General features: G+C 46.4%; 1 protein-coding gene across 1 annotated transcript; it reads right to left on the reverse strand.

Moving 5' to 3' along the window:
- Positions 1–724: 724 nt before the first annotated feature.
- DDX27 (DEAD-box helicase 27) lies at positions 725–18605 on the reverse strand. The gene is made up of 21 exons (XM_058562499.1): positions 18469–18605; positions 16646–16792; positions 14809–14868; positions 14388–14553; positions 13795–13838; positions 13601–13687; positions 12779–12884; positions 11792–11965; positions 10991–11141; positions 8659–8758; positions 8363–8504; positions 7336–7489; positions 6229–6310; positions 5943–6120; positions 4386–4492; positions 4075–4177; positions 2629–2723; positions 2410–2533; positions 1789–1876; positions 1029–1103; positions 725–898 (listed from the first exon to the last, which is right to left on the reverse strand). Exons 1-21 carry the CDS (start codon positions 18559–18561, stop codon positions 880–882), a joined length of 2295 nt encoding a protein of 764 aa, XP_058418482.1. The 5' UTR covers positions 18562–18605; the 3' UTR covers positions 725–879.
- Between the last annotated feature and the right edge of the window lie 828 nt (positions 18606–19433).

The following is a 19433-nucleotide window of genomic DNA, read 5'->3' on the forward strand; positions in this document are numbered from 1 at the left end:
AGACTCTGGTTTCAAAAACCTGAATTCCCAACTATGCAACTTGGGAAAGTTACTCCATCTTTCCGAGCCTGTTTCTTTATCTGCAAAATGGGGATAAGAGCACCTGCTTCACAGAGGTGTGATGAATTAAATGAGACCATGCTCAGTACACAGAGCATCTGGTACAGTTGGTGCTCAGTAAATGATAACTTCCAGTTCTAGGACATCAACAGAAAAGAACTTCTGGCAAGAATTTCCTTACTCCACATCCAGCTCCTCTACCAGCATAAAGATGCATTCCAAGTATATGTACGTGGCAGTGCCAAGCTAGTAGACTGGGGGTAGACTGTGCTACTGAGGGAAGAGACAGGAATAAAATATAAAATTAGATTGGTTTCTTCCCCTTCCCAAAAAATACATCTTCCATTTGGTATATTTCTATGTGAAAGCTGATTAATCAGCAAGAAGGGAGCCTTGGCTGACTAACGGGTGCTTAGGAAATAGCTACATACCACCCCCACCAACTTTTTAGTTTTTTTTTTTTTTTTTAAACTTTTATTTTATTTATTTTTCCCCCAAAAGCCCCAGCAGATAGTTGTATGTCATAGTTCCACATCCTTCTAGTTGCTGTATGTGGGACGCGGCCTCAGCATGGCCTGAAAAGCGGTGCGTCGGTGCGCGCCCGGGATCCGAACCCAGGCCGCCAGCAGCGGAGTACGCGCACTTAACCGCTAAGCCATGGGGCCGGCCCCTAGTTTTTTTAAATGTACAAATGACACAGACTTCTTACAGTTTTAAAGAATTTTTTTACAAATAGAGAAAAGACAGACCAAGCCTGGATGACTTCTCACAACGAAGGGATCTAAAGGCCACACCACGAACTTCTTCAGGCCACCACGGCTACTTCCTCCTCTTGTACCTATGAGACAATAAGCAGAGTAAAGACCAACCCCCAAGACCAGACAGAGGAAGGAGGAGCTCCTTTTCCATGAAAGATTTCTTCTCAGTCCCAGTCAAAACCTCTGGCCCTCCAAAACTGTAAACATTACCTGGATTTAGATTTAAAGTTTCCTCCTCGTCTCTCGCGGGGCAAGCCCAGCTGTCTCCTTTCTTCAAAGGAGGGGCTGTGAGTGAGAGAAGATGAGATGCTGAAAAGGCAAGCTGTTAGACAAATGGGTGGTCTCATCCCCAACCCACCCCCCGGCTCCCACACAAAGCAGCAATATCATGGATGCATCATTTTCAGGGCCTGAAGTTCTAAGCCTGTGTGTGTGTTCACAGGCCTGACTTGGAAGTCAGGGCCCAGTTTTTTTGTTTTTTGGGGTTTTTTTTCTTTTTTTCTCCCCAAAGCCCCAGTACATAGTTGTATGTTATAGTTATAGAGTTGTACAGGCCCAGCTTTAAAACAAGACTGGAAGAGGCTCTTCCTTCTCATGTACATAATAAAACTACTTGGGAAGCTTAGTCTGTCCCCACCCCAACCCCGGCCCAGGGAACGTAGTGGGGACACACACTCCCAAGAGCAAACTAGGGTCCTTTGTTTGGGGTTCTACCACTCCCCTGAGAGAAAGCTCTATTTCTGAACCTAAAATGTGTTATTTCACCTCCAAGGCAGGAGGGCCTTAACATCTCTTTCTTCCTGTTCTCATTCTGGGATTCACACATGGGTTGGTGGGGGGATGACAGGAGCCCCTGAAATTATGTATTATATAGCTAGAGGTACATGAGACTTGGGAGTGAGGAAGGAAGGAGAACATTCATAGCTTTCATCAAAATACCAGGAGCTCCATGATGACTTAAAAACCCTACCCAGCTCGATACTGTTTCAGGGCCTTCTTGCTCGTGTTGGTGAGTTCTTCATCAAATACAGATTTCTTCACCTGCTTTTGCTTCTTGCCTGTGCACAGAGAAAATGGGTTAGATATGTCCTATTTGGCCCAAGCTCCTAAATCCCCTTAAACTCAGGGTAATGGTTCCAAGCTCAGATGCTCTGGCCTGATGATTTATTGACATGGAGATAAGAGATCAGTTCCTGGCAGAAAAGGGATAAGGAATCACAAGTACCAGATGTAAAGAACCGCTCCAAAGGATGACTGCAGCATCCAAAAGTGAAACAGGCCATTTACACGTGAAATGCACCAATGACCATCTTGGCTTCATTATACCCTGACCTGCTCCTCCAAGTAGCAGGTGGTAAGGACTTAGGCTCCAGAGTCAGAAAGGCCTGGGTTCAAATCCTAGCTCTCCCCACTAACCATGGGAGCCACTTCACCACTTAGAGCCAATAAAAGGACAGCTGTACACACTGGTACATACTCATCACTCAATGAAATGCTCTTATCATCATCCCTCCAATTTTCTCCCTGATCACAAGCACAGGTTTCAGGCAGAACCTTCCTACCAGTTCCTGCAGGCTCCCCAACTGCCTACCAGGGCCTCTTGCTGGCTCCTCCTCAGGCATTGCTCGGGCCCGCTTGGCTCTGCGATTCCTCTTGGCCAGCCGCTCAGCAAACATCTGTGCCTTGAGGATTTCAAATTGGGACCTTTCCTCTGCCTGGGAGAAGGATGGCGTGTGACTGCAGAACAGACCAGACAGCCCTCACCCATGCCAGCAGGCAGGCACCCAACTCCAAAGGGGAGGCTACTCACTGTCATCTCCCCCTTTTTCTTGGCATCCTTCATAAACTTTTTCCTTTTCTTCTTCCCCCTTAAGGCCAAGTCAAACTCCTGCAGAGCTTTGGCAACTGGGATGAGAAGAGAGCATGAGATTTCAGGTACTGTTTTATATCTCTTTTTAAAGTTACAATAAGAAGTGTACATATTTTAAATTGGTACATGAGGACTTAGAAGCAGCAATCACTTCCTCTCCTGGTGGTTACCTCCATCTCACTAAATAACATGCTTGCTTGTACTATTTCTTGATTAATTAATTTGAGACATTCATTATCTGTCTATGTCTACCTCCTTTTGTGAAAGATGAGGATTTAGTTCACTTGTACTCCCCTACACCTTCCCACAATATAGTTATAACTCTATTTTTAACACAGAAACTTAACATACATAACACCCTAATTTTCTGTCCCATCAAATACAGGCAGTATTTCTTAAATTGCTGGTACAACCTCTTTGGAGGGTAAATTTGCAATCCCTAACAAAATAATAAACACACATACCATCTGACCTATAAATTCCACTTTTAGGAATTTATCCTGCAAATCAAATATACTTGCTTAATTGTGAAAGGGCATCTATACAAAGTTATTCATTACATCACTTGTTTATAACAGCAAAAGACTGGAAACAACCTCAATGGCCCCCAATGAGGGACTAATCAAATAAATTATAATCTACCCTTATGATGGAAGACCATGCAGCCATTTAAAAAAAAAAGAAAGAAAAAAAAAGGCAGCTATCTGTGCCTATTTAATTGAAAAAACCAAGGTGCAGAACAATGTGAATTCATTTGGGTTTAGAAAAAGGTGGAGGGAGGAATATATATAAATATCTTCCTGACTTATTTTTTTAATTGTTGCAAAATATATATAACATAAAAATTTGCCATTTTACCCATACTTAAGTGTACAATTCAGTAGAATTACATTTACAATATTGTACAACCATCACCATCGTCTGTCTCTCAGACTTTTTTATCATCCCAAACAGAAGCTCTGCAACCATTAATAACTGGTATTGTACCCAATACCCTACCCAAACCCTGGTAATGTCTATTCTACTTTCTGTCTATGAGTTTACCTATCTAGGTACCTCATATAAGTGGAATCATAAATATTGGTCCCTTTGTGTCTAGATGATTTCACTTAGCATGTGTTCAAGCTTCCTCCTTGCAGTATCAGAACTTCATTATGGCTGAATAACATTCCATTGTAGGTGCGTACCACATTTTGTGTATCCATTCATCTGTTGATGGACACGGGTTGTTTCCACCCTTTGCTATCTGACTAATACTTCAATGAACACTGGCGTACAAGTATCCGTTTGAATCCCTATCTTCAATTCTTTAGGGTCTAGGGAGTGGAATTGCTGGGTCCTGTGGTAATTCTATGTTTAGCTTTTTGAGGAACCTCCCAGACATACTTTTTTCCTTCTTCCTCTCTTCTTTGGTCTGGAACCAGCTCCTCTCAGGTTCATGGTTTGGTGCCTCCTTCCCCTTCTCTAGGAGCCGCTTTGCTGTGTTGATCTGTGGGGACAGCAAAAGGATGCTTGTCATGAAACCTACATCTGATAATACATAATATGGCAGCTGCAGGAAACCACAGGCTGCAAATGCTTGGGCTCTGATGATATGTTGGGCAGACACAATACTTCAGAAGGGCAGAAGCAGCAGGGGCCCGTGCAGGCTGCTTACTGAGCAGCACTGTGGACCAAAGCCCTCCTCATAGCCTCACCTGGGCTTCTGACTGTTGCATCTCTTTTTCCTCAGCTTCTAGTTGCAGAACTGCATACACGTCTTTCTCCATTTTCTCAATCTTGTCCCGGAATTTGAGGATGACATCTCAAGGGAAGAGAACAAAAAGACTTTAAAATAAAGATGAGGGGCCAGCCCAGTGGCAGAGTGGTTAAGTTTGGCATGCTCCACTTTAGTGGCCCGGGGTTCACAAGTTCGGATCCCGGGCACGGACCTACACCACTCGTCAAGCCGTGCTGTGGCGGCATCCCACATACAAAATAAAGGAAGACTGGCACAGATGTTAGCTCAGGGATAATCTTTCTCAAGCAAAATGAGCAAGATTGGCAACAGGTGTTAGCTCAGGGCCACTCTTCCTCACCAAAAAAAAGATGAATGCTGTGCAGCTGATGAAAATAATGTAGATCTGTATTTAGTGACATAAAAAACTGGGTTTTTATGTGTGACTTCTCTCCTTAACCACACCCCCAAACAAAGGCTTCCTGTAGCTCTTGGAATAAATTCCAAACTCCTAAGTGTGGCCCCTGCCTACCTCTCTGACCTTCTACCTCCCCCTTGCTCACTATGCCCCAGGCCCTCTGGCCTTCCTTCTCTTTTACTTCCACAGCAAGTTTGTTCCTGCCTCAGAGGCTTTGCCTTGGTTTTCTCTGCTTGGCACATTCTGTCCCCAGACTGCTCATGGCTGCCTCATTCTTATCATCTAGGACTCAACGCAAATGCCTTCTGTTCAGAGACCTCTCCTAAAGAACTTTTCTGAAGTACGTACCTCTCCTCCTCTTGATCTCAGTCACATCTACTATTAGCTTATTTATTGTGTCTTCTTCCCAACAGACTATCAGCTATTTTGTTTCTTGCAGTATCCCCAATACTGAGGATAAATAGCACCAGGCACACAGCAGTACTCAATGACTGTCTGCTGATTAAATGAATTAAATGAAAATGAAAAAAATGGAAGAAAAAAAAGACATATATGAATGGAAAAAAGGTCTGAAAGGATATGCACCTAAATGCTAACGGTGGTGAACTCTTTCACATATAATTACATTTTTGCTCTTATTTTATTTACTAATTTCCAACACTGAATACATATTATTTTTGTAACTTTAAAAAGGATGTGCTTTATATGACCCCTATGGATGAGAAGAACAAAAGGAATAAAAGATATCCAAAAAGAATGAGTGCTGACCTCCTCCCCAGGCTCTGCCCCCCACAGAGAGGAAGGGGGGCTGGCTAGTGGGGATTCTGCCCCAAGAAGAGGGCTTCTCTTCCCAAAGGCTGGAAAATTCCTATGAGTGGGGCACTTTGGGCCCAAGTCTATCATTATTCCCTTTCACACACAGAGAGACTGAAGCCCAGACAAGGGGAGAGGTGCTGAGGGTCACTCAGCAAGGAGTGGCCAAGCTGGGATTCAAATCTGGCTCCTGACTGCAAAGCACCTGCTCTCTTTACCCTCTGCCCCCTGCCCCATCCCAAAGGGTCTGATGAAAGACGCTGTCCCTCCCACCCACCCTGAGCTGCTGCAGTGGCGCCTGCTCACCTTGGGGAAGTATCCGGGCCTTCACAGGGGCCTTGGCGGTCTTCACGATCTCCTTGAGCATCTTCCGCTCCTCTTCTCCCACCAGAGAGACCGAGCGCCCAGCCCTGCCAGCACGCGCGGTTCGCCCTACCCGGTGGACGTAATGCTTGATGGTGTTGGGCATCGTGAAGTTGATTACCTGGAAGGTCAAAGTTAAGCATCAGTCAGACCTGGGAGTTGGCGGAAGGGGACACAACGAAGCAAAAAGACTTCCAACAAAAGTTCAAGGAAGATGGGGCCTGCTCACCGTTTTGACTCCCTCGATGTCAAGTCCACGGGCTGCCACATCTGTGGCCACAAGGATGTCAATCTGTTCATCCTTAAAGCGCCTGGAAATAGCCACAAAACAGATGTTCCTCTGGATACCCAACCCCAATAATGCTCCACAAGAGCCTGAGCCAGCAGAGAGAATCCAAGCCCTTCTGGAGTCAAGCAGCAGAGTACCGACTATCACAGTGGGGACAGATCCTAAATGTCAGCCTGTCTGCCACTTGCACGTTCCTTTAAACATCCCATAACGTAGAGCACACACAGTTTTGTGTATACCACCTTACAACAATTCCTATAAATGAGAAAGCTTGAGAATCACAGAGCAAGACTATAGGAAGTAGCACAGCCTTTCTGTGATGACCTGAGAGAGGTGGAGAGTTTTAAAGGCTTCCTCCTTCCTACCAAGTTGACTCCATTCTCTGAGAATTAAACAAGAAATCACACAGAAAAGCACAGGGCCTAGCAAAGTGAATGCTCAAGGAATGGGAGCTGGTTGACTCCAAATCTCGTTCTATCAGACCCAGATATGTCACCTGCTCTGGAAAAGCTGCAGAGAATACAATGTGTGCTAGGTCTTCTCAAGTCAGAACCGCCATGGGCCGGCCCCGTGGCTTAGCGGTTAAGTGCGCGCGCTCCACCGCTGGCGGCCCGGGTTAGGATCCCGGGCGCACACCGACGCACCGCTTCTCCGGCCATGCTGAGGCCGCGTCCCACATACAGCAACTAAAAGGATGTGCAACTATGACATACAACTATCTACTGGGGCTTTGGGGGGAAAAAAAATAAATAAATAAAATTATAAAAAAAAAAGTCAGAACCGCCTGCTGTGGCCCCACCCAGCAGCTCCCACACTCAAGTCTTAGAGCACGAGTATCATCTTCCAGGAGCCTACCAAGTCGGAGTTCTGAATGTACCGAAGACATGACCTGACAGAGATGAAACGAAAATTTTTAAAGTGGGGAACTGTGCTATCTGCGTCCCCTGCTATTGCTGTAACGTAACTTCTGAGCGGTATTTTCCCTCTTTCGAATGAGGAGAGCACTCTCTGAAGGATGGGCGGCAGCCTCCGCCCCCCGACCTTTACCGGAGGGCCTCCAGCCGCTGCGTCTGTGACAGGTTGCCATGGAGCTCGCCCACCTGCAGCCCCATGAGCCCCAGGAGGATGTGCATGCGGTGGGCCTGCTTCTTGGTCTGGGTGAAGAGCATCACATGGTCGGTGAAGGTTCTGGTCAACAGAGCTGGCAGAGAGAGAAGAGTGAGCTGCAGCCACCTCCAACACCTACTCCCTCCTCGCCTGCGAAGTGGCTGCTGTGCCTGGCAGCAGGGAGACAGGCAAGGGCCGGCCTTGTGGAGCTCACATTCCAGGGCAGACAGAGAAGCCAATGGCCAATTCCCAAGGGTGATTAATGCAGTGAGAGAGTGAAGGAGGATGAGGAGGCAGCTCCTGAGGCTGGCCTCTCTGAAGAGGTGACATTAGGCTGAATGACAAAGTAGGCTCATCCACAAGATTTGAGGGAAGAGTCCAGGCAGAGGAAAGAGCAAATATAAAGGCCCCGAGGCAGGACAAGCTTGGTGGGTGTGAGAGAGCGAAAGCCAGTGTGGCTGGAGCACCATGAGCACACGTGCCACTGCTGGGGACTGCAGACGGCAGGGCCAGGTCCCAGAGGGTCTTACAGGACTAGGTATTTTTTGTTGGGATTTTAATCTAAGAGCAACGGAAGACACCAGAGGGTTTTAAATAGGGAAGTAACAGGAGTGAATGCTCGTTCGTATCTGAGCATTTTAAATGACCTACAGTGTGGAGAATGGATTACCAGGGGACAAGGGCAGAAGCAGGACGGCCCAGGAAGAGGCTGCTGCAACAATTCAGGCCACAGACAGCAGTGGCCTGGACTAAGGGCCAGAGGGGCAGTTGGGGGAAAGTGGTTGGGAGTTCAGCAGGACATAAAGAGGCCTGGATGGTGGGAGGAAGGAGAGGTGATAAAAGAAAGGGAGGAATGACTCGTGGCGAAAGTGACCAAGCAGATGCACGGCAGTACCACACACTGGGTTAGGGGAGACTGGATGGAGGAGGCGCCAGGGCACAACCCAGTCCCACCCTGGGCTTTCACCTGCCACGATGGCTTCCCGATCCCCTTCCCGATTCGGCCGGATTCGAATGAACTCCTGCCGCAGGAAGGGGGCCACATCCGTGTTGCTGTTAACAAATATCCGGACAGGATTCTTCAATGAGACAGAAGCCAAATCTTTCACCTGCCAGGCACAAAGACAGGGATGCTCACCAGCCAGCCAAGAGGCAGTGAGTGAGGCATGCCCATGCTCACCCCAGGCCACCCCTTCCAGCCCAGCCCTGGTCCCGTGCACTGCCCCTCCATTCACCCCACCACAGAGAATCCCTGCGGCCCACCTCGTCCGTCATTGTGGCTGAGAAGAGCATGGTCTGGCGGTGGTGGGAACACATTCGGATGATCTCCTTCATCTGCTCCTCAAAGTACTCGTCCAGCATCCTGGCAGGCAAGGAAGGAAAGGAATCAAGAGAAATGAACTGAGCTCCCTTCTGTCGCAAGGAGAGACAGGAAACATCAGAGAGGCGACGTTCTGCTGTTGTTGTTAGTTGTTTCGGACTTATTTACTTACTTTACTACTATTATTATTATTATTTTACCCTTTCATCAAGATTCACCAAGAATTATCATCATTTTGTCACATTTGCTTTATCTTTCTTCTGAACTATTTGAAAGTAAGTTACAGACATCAGAACACCTGACCCCTAAACATCTCGGCACACATCCCCGAAGAACAATGACCTTCTTCTACAGAACCACAATATCAGTATCACACTCGAGAAACTTAAGTGTTTGAATAAGATCTAAAGCACAGTTCATGTTCATATTTCCCTAACTGTCCCAAAAATGTCATTTTATAGCTGTCTTTTATTTTTTCAGTCCAGGAAGGAAAGTTCCTATGTTGCATTCGGTTGTCATGTCTCTTTAATATCCCTTAATCTAGAAAAGTCCCCTCACTCTTTCTCACACTCTGGATTTGTCTAATTATTTCCCGGGGACTGGATTCAGTAAGTCCTCACTGGGGGAACGTACAGAGGTGCGGCTGTGCGCTTCGCCCTCGCTCCATCAGGAGACACAGACAGTCAGTTTGTTCCAGCCCGCTGGTGTGAGTTTCATCACTTGGTTGAGGCGGTGTCTGTCTGCCAGCTCTCTCCACTGCAAAGGGACCGTCTTCTCTGTAGATAATATTCATCTGTGAGATTGCTTTGACTCCAGTTTTTTCAACTGACTCAATCCTTGACAGTATTGCACCCTCCAGTCCAGCCTCTAGTCGACGATCAGGGATCACATTTAGCTGTCACGTCTCCTTGGTCTCCTTAATCTGCAACTTCCATAGCCTTTCTTGGTCTTTTGAGACATTGACATTTTTGAAGAATACAATTCCCTTCCCCTTTAAACCTAAATCAGATCATGTTCTCTTAGGGCTTAGAACAATCTCCACCACCTCCCTCAGGCCTCAAGAATGGTTCGTTTGCACTGGGGGAGCCAATCACTTATTCAACAAACACTTACTGAGCATCCTCTAGGTACCAGACAAGCCCGTGGGCAATGGGATGTGGCAGTAAGCAACACAAAGCCGGCCCTTCATGAATGTGATGTTCTAGGGGAAAGGAGGAACACACCCACCACACGAGCATTCAGGTAACAATGTGGGAGGGAAAGAGGTGTTGCATCTCAGAGAAGGCAAGGCAGGAAGGGAGGGATGAGGCGGGGCTGTGGGAGGAGGGCAGGAACCGTTACAGACAGTGGCCAACAAATGTCACTTAGATAAGTGACAAGTGAAGCAGGAACCAGAGGAGGTCAAAGAGGTCATGCCATGCTGAGGGAGTGGCCAGCACAGAGCCCCAAGGTGGGCATGTGTTGACAGGACTACCAGTGGATGCCTTACAGGTGTGAAAACAAGAAGACAAGCATGACACTAAGAACTGTGGCCCAAACAACTGGAAGGACAAAACTGCCATTCACTGAAATGGGGAGAGGGAGGGAGGGAGATGGGATCAGAAGCCTGGTTAAGGACCTGTTTAGTTTTGAGAAGCTTCAAGTGGAGAGTAAACTTCAATAGGCCTTGGGGTTATTTGTGGCCTCCTCCCCTGCTCCCACCTCCATCATTAGTCCAGTTCAATAAGAGTTCATTGTGATCAGTCCTGAAGGAAAGAGGTGAGCAGATGGGACGTGTGTGAGAGAAAGGGAGGGAGAGAGAGAAGGGATGGGAAAAAGGAAGGAAAGAGGGAAAGAAGGAGAGAGGGAGTCCCGCATCCCAGTAACAGAGGCTGTTTGCTGAACCCTCACCATGCACCAGCACTTCACCTGTGTTACTCCTTGAATCCTCAACACCGCGAGGTGGGGACGATTCTCATCCCCCACTTACAAACAAGGAAAGGTTTTACTTTGAGAATCTGTTAAAATAACATTTCCAAATCTCAGTTAGGAAGTGGCTGAGCCAGAATTTGACCTATCTTCCCTCTCGACTATCACGTTACTGAAAGAGAGAAAGAAAGCAGGATAATCTGGGCTAAGGAGAGACACAGGCCCAAAAGTGAGCAGCTGAATTGGCACTGCACACCAATGGCGATGGCGAGAGCCATGGAGGATAATGCAGGATGGCAGGTTCCTGTCCAGAGGTGTGGCCCTTGGGGCCTCAGAGCGCCTGGGGCCCCACCATTTCAGGTGTACCTGTCAGCTTCATCCAGGATGAGCACCTCGATGCTGCTCAGGTGGAAAGAAGGGCAGTTGTGGAGGTGATCGATGAGCCGGCCCGGGGTGGCAATGAGGATGTCAGGCGCTGCCCGAAGAGCTGCTTCTTGAGACTTCACGTCCAGGCCACCTACAAAGAGAAGAGCCCCACCCGGCAGCCAGTTCTGTCACTGGTATTGACTGAGCCCTGCCACCTGCCAGGTCTCATACCAGATGCAGAAGAAACAGCAGAGAACAAGACTGACGAAGGCCCTGCTCGCATGGATTTTACAATACGTTGGGAGACACAAATTATTTCATCACCATTGTGGTAAGTGTGAAAACCAAAAAAGACAGTGACACAAAGGCACTTCAGAATAGATTCAAACATCTAAGGATTGAGAGAAGCAGCTGAGAAAATTGATGTATTTTTACATCACCTTTGACTTCCCACTGCATGGGAGGGTAAAATGAAGGTTAGATAACAATATGATGTAACATCATCAGAAAAATTCTGTCACAAATAATATCTGATTCATTATTCACATGACACAGAAATTACATCCTTAATTTGTTCAGTATCAAGAAAATTTTTTTTCCATAATTTCGAAGTTTCAAGGCTGGTTAAGTCTCCATCAAACCCTCTCCCCTCCCGCCATCATCTGCCATGAAAACCCGTCATCCATTTTTAGGTGGGTTCAATCATATAAGGCCTTCCTGTCATCCTCAGACGCTGGGGCACACCAGTCCTCCACCACATCCAGTCTCTTAGGGGCTGGCAGCCCTCAGCCAGAAACTCACCCACAGCCAGGCAGGTGGTGACGCTGCAGAACTGGGCCAGCTGCTTGGTGACGGAGTGCACTTGGATGCCCAGTTCTCGGGTGGGAACCAGCACCAGCACGCGGGTCACTGGAGCCTCGCGGGGTTTGTAGATCAGACGCTCCAAGACGGGCAGGGCAAAAGCCGCGGTTTTCCCTGGAGGGAAGGGCAGGAGAGCATGAGGAGCGCTTCTGTCCCTTCCAGGTTCAGGTTTTCACCTGAGCACTGAAAACCTATGTATCTGCTCAGGGGGAAAAGAAACAACTTACTTATCACAAAACTGTTTTTCTGGTTTTAAACCACATGGTCAATGTAAAATATCTGGGAAATATTAAAAAATATGAAAATAAAAATCACCCACAATTCAGCCAACCAGAGATAAACATTAATGTAATGGTATCTATATCACCAATTTTTTTACATGGACAGAAATACAAAAATATAAATTTTAATGTAATAACACTATATATTCTGTTTAGTAACTTCCCTTTTTAAAAAACACTTGTATATTTTCCTATTTCTTCAAATACTCTTTACTTTTTTAAAATAGTTGCTTAGTATTCTATTACATGACTATACCTACTATATTATTAACTGCACTAATAGACAATGTTGCAATGAACATCCCTTTCACAAGGCTTGACTCCTACGATGGGGACCTATCATGGCAGCAACAGGAGGTCACGGTCACAGAGACACCCTGATAGGACGGTCACGGGGCACACGTTGTAGGGCACCTGGTGAAGGTCATCTTTATTTAACCCTATCAGGTTATCTTTTTTTTAAAAAGAGAAGTTACTAAAAAGAATATATAGTGTTACTGCATTAAAATTTATATATTTATAAATATAAAATTCATATTTGCATATTTAGCAAAGTGGTCTTTTGCTACGTCAACCTAGAGCCCTTTCTAGGTTGAACATCCTCCTTCTGCCTCCTCTCCCCTCCCCAAGTCCCTGTCCGTTTTACCTGTCCCAGTGGCGGCACAGGCACAGATGTCCTTCCCCAACAGACCCACAGGTATGCACGCCTTCTGGATCGGGGTGGGCTGCTTGAAGCCCATGGCTGTAATGGCCTTGGGAGAAAAGAGAGGATCACACAGGAAGAGGAGGGGCAGTCTCAGCATGAAACAAGGCAGATTTCCAAACAAGTGGTAACTACTGCAGTCCCTCCCAGTCATCCATTCCACATTTATCGAGTGCCTATTGTGAGACCTGTTCTAGGCACCGAGGATCCAGCAGTAAACAAAAGAAATAAAAACTCTGCCCTCAGGAATCTTATAATTTGGTAGAAAAACAGGCCAAGAACCAACATATGTCATATGGAGATAAATGCTATGCAGAAAAATATAGCAGTCAAGGGGGCGGGGAGGGCAGGTGGGAGGGCATGGTGCCATTTACAGCAGGGGTGGCAGGGAAGGCCTCACTGAGCAGGGGATACTGAGAAGGACCCTGAAAGAGGTGAGGAGCACCCCAAGCAGGTTTCTGGAAGAATCTTCCAGACAGAGGGAACAGCAAGTGCAAAGGCCCTGAGGAAGAAGATGCCTGACCTGTCTGAGGGCCAGCAAGGAGGCCAGTGCGGCCAGAGCAAGAATGAGTGGTAGGAGACATCATCAGAGGGAACCAGAAGGGGCAGGGCCTTATAGGCCAAGATGGAACTTTCTGTTTAAGAGAGTTCTCTGGCAGCTGTGTGGACAACAGAGTTTAGGGAGGCAAAGAGCCCTGTTTAGGGTGGGGAGCCCAGTTAGGGGGCAACTGCAATACTCTCATGGTTGCCAAAAGAAGCTACTACCTTCAGAAGAGGGCGGGAGAGGTTCATGTCCTGGAATGAGAGGTTTTCATCATACTGAGATGCGTCTTCAAAAAATCCTCCTGCTTCCTACACCAGGAAACCAAAAGACAGAATGAGAATTCAGCAAAAAGGGCCCTTACAATTCTTTCAGGTTGCAAAAACAAGCTCACGCTCTTTTCCGAGCCCATACCCACCTGTCCTTTCTTCTTCTTCTTCCGCTCCTTTACTTTGAGTGTATCTGTGGAGAAAAATACAGCTGCTATCAGGGCGCATACTTACTGAGCACTTGCAATCTGCTAGACATCGTCCTAAGTGCTTTACGTGGATACCTCACTGAAGCCACACAACGACCTGTCCTCAGGCTCATTTCACAGATGAGGACATTGCACAGCAGTGCAGGTAAGTAACTCACCTAAGGTCAGACAGGAAGCAAACTCGGCGAGTTCCAGAGAGCAGGCTCTCAACCACTACGCTATATCACGATGCTTTAGCATTCAATAGTTATGGCTGGACTCATCTGGGATGTGGGGGACCTATCACCCCAAATAAGTTTGAGCCATAGAGGTGCCAGCAGTTTGTGGGGCTGGAGACGGGGAAAGAGTAAACTCTGCCTGCAAAGTACAATAACCCTAACAAAATCCTAGGAAAAAAGAGAAGCTAAAAGAAAGGAGTTCAACATGGAGCTCTTATATTTAACTCTGTAGAAGAGCACAGGAAATCCTACAAAGCAAAGGGGGACACTTTCCAATTTCCTGTCCATTTCTGACAGCACCACTGTATCACCCACCTGCTTTGGTGAGGATGTTCTCATCAGCTGACGCGTAGTCGGTCTCTGATTCTTCATCTTCTGAGCCTGCCTCGTCTTTCCCTTCAAGGTCTTCCTGCTCCTCCAGTTCAGAACCCTCCTTTGCTTCTTTCTCCTTCTCTGACTTCCCAGACTTGGCTTCTTTATCCTGGAAAAAAAATCATTATAATGCAAGGTGACTACAAACTTCAGGAAATCCAAAACCTCCAAAGAGCAACATTATGCTCTCCAGTCTGGGCAGAAGGCTATGCGGGTTCTTAGTGAATATTTACAACAGACACACAAAGAAGCCTCCCTGCACCAGCGGCCCTCCCACTCAGGCCTAAAGAGGAATGGTGGCGTCATGTTGAGAGTAAAGCTCAGGGCTTCACTACAAAGAAAAGTAACAGCTTTGCTTTCTTACCTCTGTTTTCCTTTTCTTTCGAACTTTCTCAATCTTCTCATCTAATGTAGTGGCTGCTCTCTGCAGATAAAAATAAAGAAATGAAGGGGCCAGCCCGGTGGCGCAAGCGGTTAAGTGCGCGCGCTCCGCTGCGGCGGCCCGGGGTTCGCTGGTTCGGATCCCGGGCGCGCACCGACGCACTGCTTGGTAAGCCATGCTGTGGCGGCGTCCCATATAAAGTGGAGGAAGATAGGCACAGATGTTAGCCCAGGGCCGTCTTCCTCAGCAAAAAAAGAGGAGAATTGGCGGATGTTAGCTCAGGGCTGATCTCCTCACAAAAAAAAAAAAAAAAAAAAAAAAAAATAAAGAAATGAAAAAGAAATACACGTACGGGAAAGAGACAAAGCAAGGTTCCTCTGAGGGTCGGGTCTCAGATGCTAATATAGAAAAAGCTTATCTGTCCTTGCACAAATTAATCAATCCATAGATTATTCGTGGCAAAAAAAACCCATGAAATAAATGGTCTATTTGTGAAAAAACTTTAAATTACCTGGAACCAATAAGAACATCCCTATTTTAGAAGGTGTTCACTATTCAGAATGAAATAATTACCAAGAGATGTCACAGTAGATCTGAATGCTACTTGGAAAAACTCTTCCCTTTACCAATCAGACATCATTTAGCCTATTAATTAAAATGTTGAAATCCGAGCAAATTCAGGTAATGCTGGATATTGCTAAAAATTTAGAAATGGCAGGCCCCCTTTATGCATGCTCAAAGCACCCTGAACTGCTATGGCACTTACCACAACCACAATCAACTGTGTAATTATTTGTCTACTTATTTTGTAAGCTTTATAAGACCAAGTCTTTAATTATATGGGGCCCATATGAAAAGAAAAAAAATGCTCTCAAGATGACCTTGACAAGGCAATGCTGTTTTATTTCAATCGGAACAGGGACCAGCGAAGTCTGGAGTAAACTGCTCTGAGCAGGCAATGTCTCTCTTTGAAGTGCGTGAAATGGAAATAACTTTCACGCATCTTCTAGCCTATTCACCAGATTCAAAGAGAAGCACGGGATCTTGGCAAATAAGCAGATGACAGTGACATTTGTAGCAGCTTTGCCTGTGCTGTGTGGGAACCAAGGACCCTCAACAGTGATGCCATGTGAGATCACCTGGCAAGAGACAGTATCTGTGGGGCAGAGGCTAGCTGTCAAAAAGACCACTACCAAGGATGCCTGCTAGATTGTTCTTTGTTACAAACTGATATAGCAAAGGTTTCTCTCTAATATTCAAAACAAGGAGTGAACACCTAAAAAACAGACCATTTTAACATAGCTATGTCCATTTTTTCAGGTCAAGCAATTTATATGTAATGTGTGGTATTCTTAAATCATTGGACTGGTATTATCAGATTTCCTCTAAGAGTTTTTTTTTACACTTTTTAATGTCTATGAAATCAAGAAGGGTCTCTCTTAATATATACACTTAAGTTAGTCTGAACTCACCATCCCCTCCTCCAGGAAAAGCTCCATGGACATTTTATAAGGAAGGAAATAAAATATTTCTGATACTTTTAAACGTCATCTATAGATCAATGAATGTGTTTGTAACTAAAGTCTGCAAGAAATCCGTTTTGCAACATTTTATACTTTGGTTTTAATCAAGACTGTGGGTTATTTGTGACCACCTCTCCCTACCCCATCAAAACTACACACATATTTCCAAAGGAATTCCAGTATCTGCTAAATCTAAGTAGATGGAAAAAGGCAGTGAGGTCACGGTTAGACTCCGAAAACCACTGTTCAACCTTAACAGCCCAAGGCCTAGAACTGCCTATCACTGTCAGTCTCACCTTCTTCTTGAGCTGGCTCATGACGTCAGCCATGGCCCAGCTGCCATCATACATCCCCTCCTTCTCAGTGAAAACGAAGTCAGGGTTGAAATCGGCACTGCGGTTCTTCTGCAAGGCCTTCTGCTTTCTGCCCAGCACGATGGGCCCCTGGGAAGAGGGAGAAGCAAAGTCACGATGGGGCTGAGATGAAAGAACACTAGAAAAGGAAGAAGGAAATGAGGGCACTCAATAAGAGAATGGAAATATACAAGGCAAAAATTGACAGATGACAAGAAGAAACTGACCAATCTACAACAGTCATGGGAGATTTCAACACACCTCTCTCAGTAACTGACAGATCAAGCAGACAAAAAATGAGTAAATCTGTAGAAAATTTGAACAGCACAATTAATAAGCTTCACTCCAATGAACACATACAGAACACTGCACCTACCACTAGAGAATGCCCATGCTTTCTGAGCACATGTTGAATCGTTGCAAAAACTGATCACGCAGTAAGCCTTTAAGCAAATCTTCAATAAGTTTCAAAGAATCAATATCATACAGACTCTGTTCTCTGACAACAATTCAATTAAGTTAGAAATCAATAACAAAAAGATAACTTTAAAAATCCATACATTTGGAAACTGGAAAGGAAGGACTGACTGAACTATGGCTTCAGGAAGATAAACTGAGAAGAAAAAACCCTGAGAACTAAAAAGTGCTATACTGACTTTTTTTTCTCACTTGAATTAAACAATCTCATAAGAACTCTGACGCTAAACTTTATTATTAGTAATGATTCTATATCATTTCTCAGGTACCTACTTTAACCATCAATAGTTGTATAGCACTTCATACTTGAAGTTTTGCATTGTCATTTGCCATATTTGCTTCAGTTCTTTTTTATGATAGTTTTCCATTCAAGAAATGAAAAGATCCTTCTGGCTGCTAAGTGGAGAATACACTAGAGGAGGTGGGCAAGAGAAAGAGCTGGCGACCAGATATGTTAGAATTGTAGGTATCCAGACACAAGAAGGCAGTGGCCTGGACTAGGGTGGGAGCAGTGTGGATGGAGAGAGGCGGAGCGGCTTCAGAGAGATTCCTGTGCTAGCTTGCAGAACGCTGGAGGAAGAAGCTGTCAAGCATGACTCCAAGGTTTCTGGCTTGAGATGAGTAGGTTGGGAGGGTGAGGGCGACCAGAATTCAGCTTTGGAGAAGTTGAATTTGTAGAAGCCATGGGACACTCAAACTGAGGTGTCAGTAGGCAGGTGAGGCCACGGGGGGGGGGGGGGGGGGGGGACCACCCAGCTGGATCTTTGAAGGGTGAGCACCTTGTTCACGTCACTGATCCCTTTTTAATTGCCATACTGCTTAATGTCTATAACCACCCACCCCAATATAAGCTTCAGGAGAGAGCTGTCCTTGCCCATCTTGTTCATCACCATGTCCCGAATGCTTAACTCTAGGCGTTAAGTTTTCAATAAATACTGGCTGAGTGAACGAACGGACAACCACGGCTCCTTGGCCAAGAACCAGGACTGGCTTCACCTCTGGCTCTCTACGACACAGGGCCCGGCTTAAATATCAGCTCAGTGAATGGGTACTGAGGTCACCAAGGCGACACGGAATGGCACGGGCAAAGGCGCCGAGGTGAGCAAAAGCTAGTGGCGAACAAACTCAAGATCTCGTGGTCCCAGTGAGACCCTCCCCGGGACACCTGCCGGCCTGGCAGGAGATGCTGAGGATTTGGGACGGGGACCTGAGGAATCACGGGCAGGGAAGCAGTCAAGGAGACTGGACTGCCCGCCGCCGCGCCCCCGCCCCACCCCACCGGCTCATACCTCCTCCTCCTCGTCTCCAGAGTCAGACTCGGGCTCCACCGGCACCTCGTCATCCTCGCCTATGGTCGGGATGAAACCCAGCTCCTCGAGCATGTTGCCGCAGCCCCTACTTCCGGACACCAGCTCGGCGCGCCGTCCGGCCCTGACGACCGCCTCGTCGTCACTGCGCATATGCTATACGTCACTTCCGTTTTGAGGCAGCCCGGCAGTGCGCCCTCTGCCGAGCCTTAGAGCGCGCGCGCAGCGATCTGGGGCGTGGCTTCGCGAAACGACATCAAGGGGTGGGGCTTCGTCTTGGGCAAATTCCATTATCTCGGGGCTCGAGAGAGGTGGGAACGTAGGAGGAATGTGCGGGGCTTGAGGGAGAGAGGGTACAGAGGTGTGTGGATAAACTCTGTATGTGTATGTTTATGTACAGAAAAGTGTGGAAGAACATACAGTAAACAGCAGTGATTGTCCCTTGGGTGGTAGAATTTTAAGTGATTTTTATTTTCTTTTTAGATTTTTTCTATAATAAACATTTATTTTCGGTAAAAAGAAAAAAAAACTGACTAGCTAACACTTGCACAACATTTACTATGTGCCAAGTCCTGATCTAAATACTTTTGTGTGTATTAACTAATTTAATCCTCACAGCAACCCTGGCAGGAGGTACTGTTACTATTGCCATTTTACAGATGAGGAGACTGAGGCACAGAGAGGTCCCGAGTTCACAGAGCCAGTTAATAACAGAGCCAAGATTATAACCTAGGCAGTGGCTCCAGAGTCCTTAGGAAGGTAGGTCTCAGGGCTCACTGGGAACTTTTCCTCTCATCTCTGCTTGTGGAAATCTTACGCACTCTTAAACCCAGCTCATGATCACTGCCTCTAGGCAACTTTCCCCTAAACAACACTGCTACATGAAGTCTTCCTGGACTACTCATCCTCCTTCATAACTGTTTGCTCCTTCCATATCAACACTTCCT

The sequence above is a fragment of the Diceros bicornis genome, chromosome 19 (genome assembly GCF_020826845.1).
Source record: "Diceros bicornis minor isolate mBicDic1 chromosome 19, mDicBic1.mat.cur, whole genome shotgun sequence".
In the NCBI taxonomy this organism is placed as follows: Eukaryota; Metazoa; Chordata; class Mammalia; order Perissodactyla; family Rhinocerotidae; genus Diceros; species Diceros bicornis.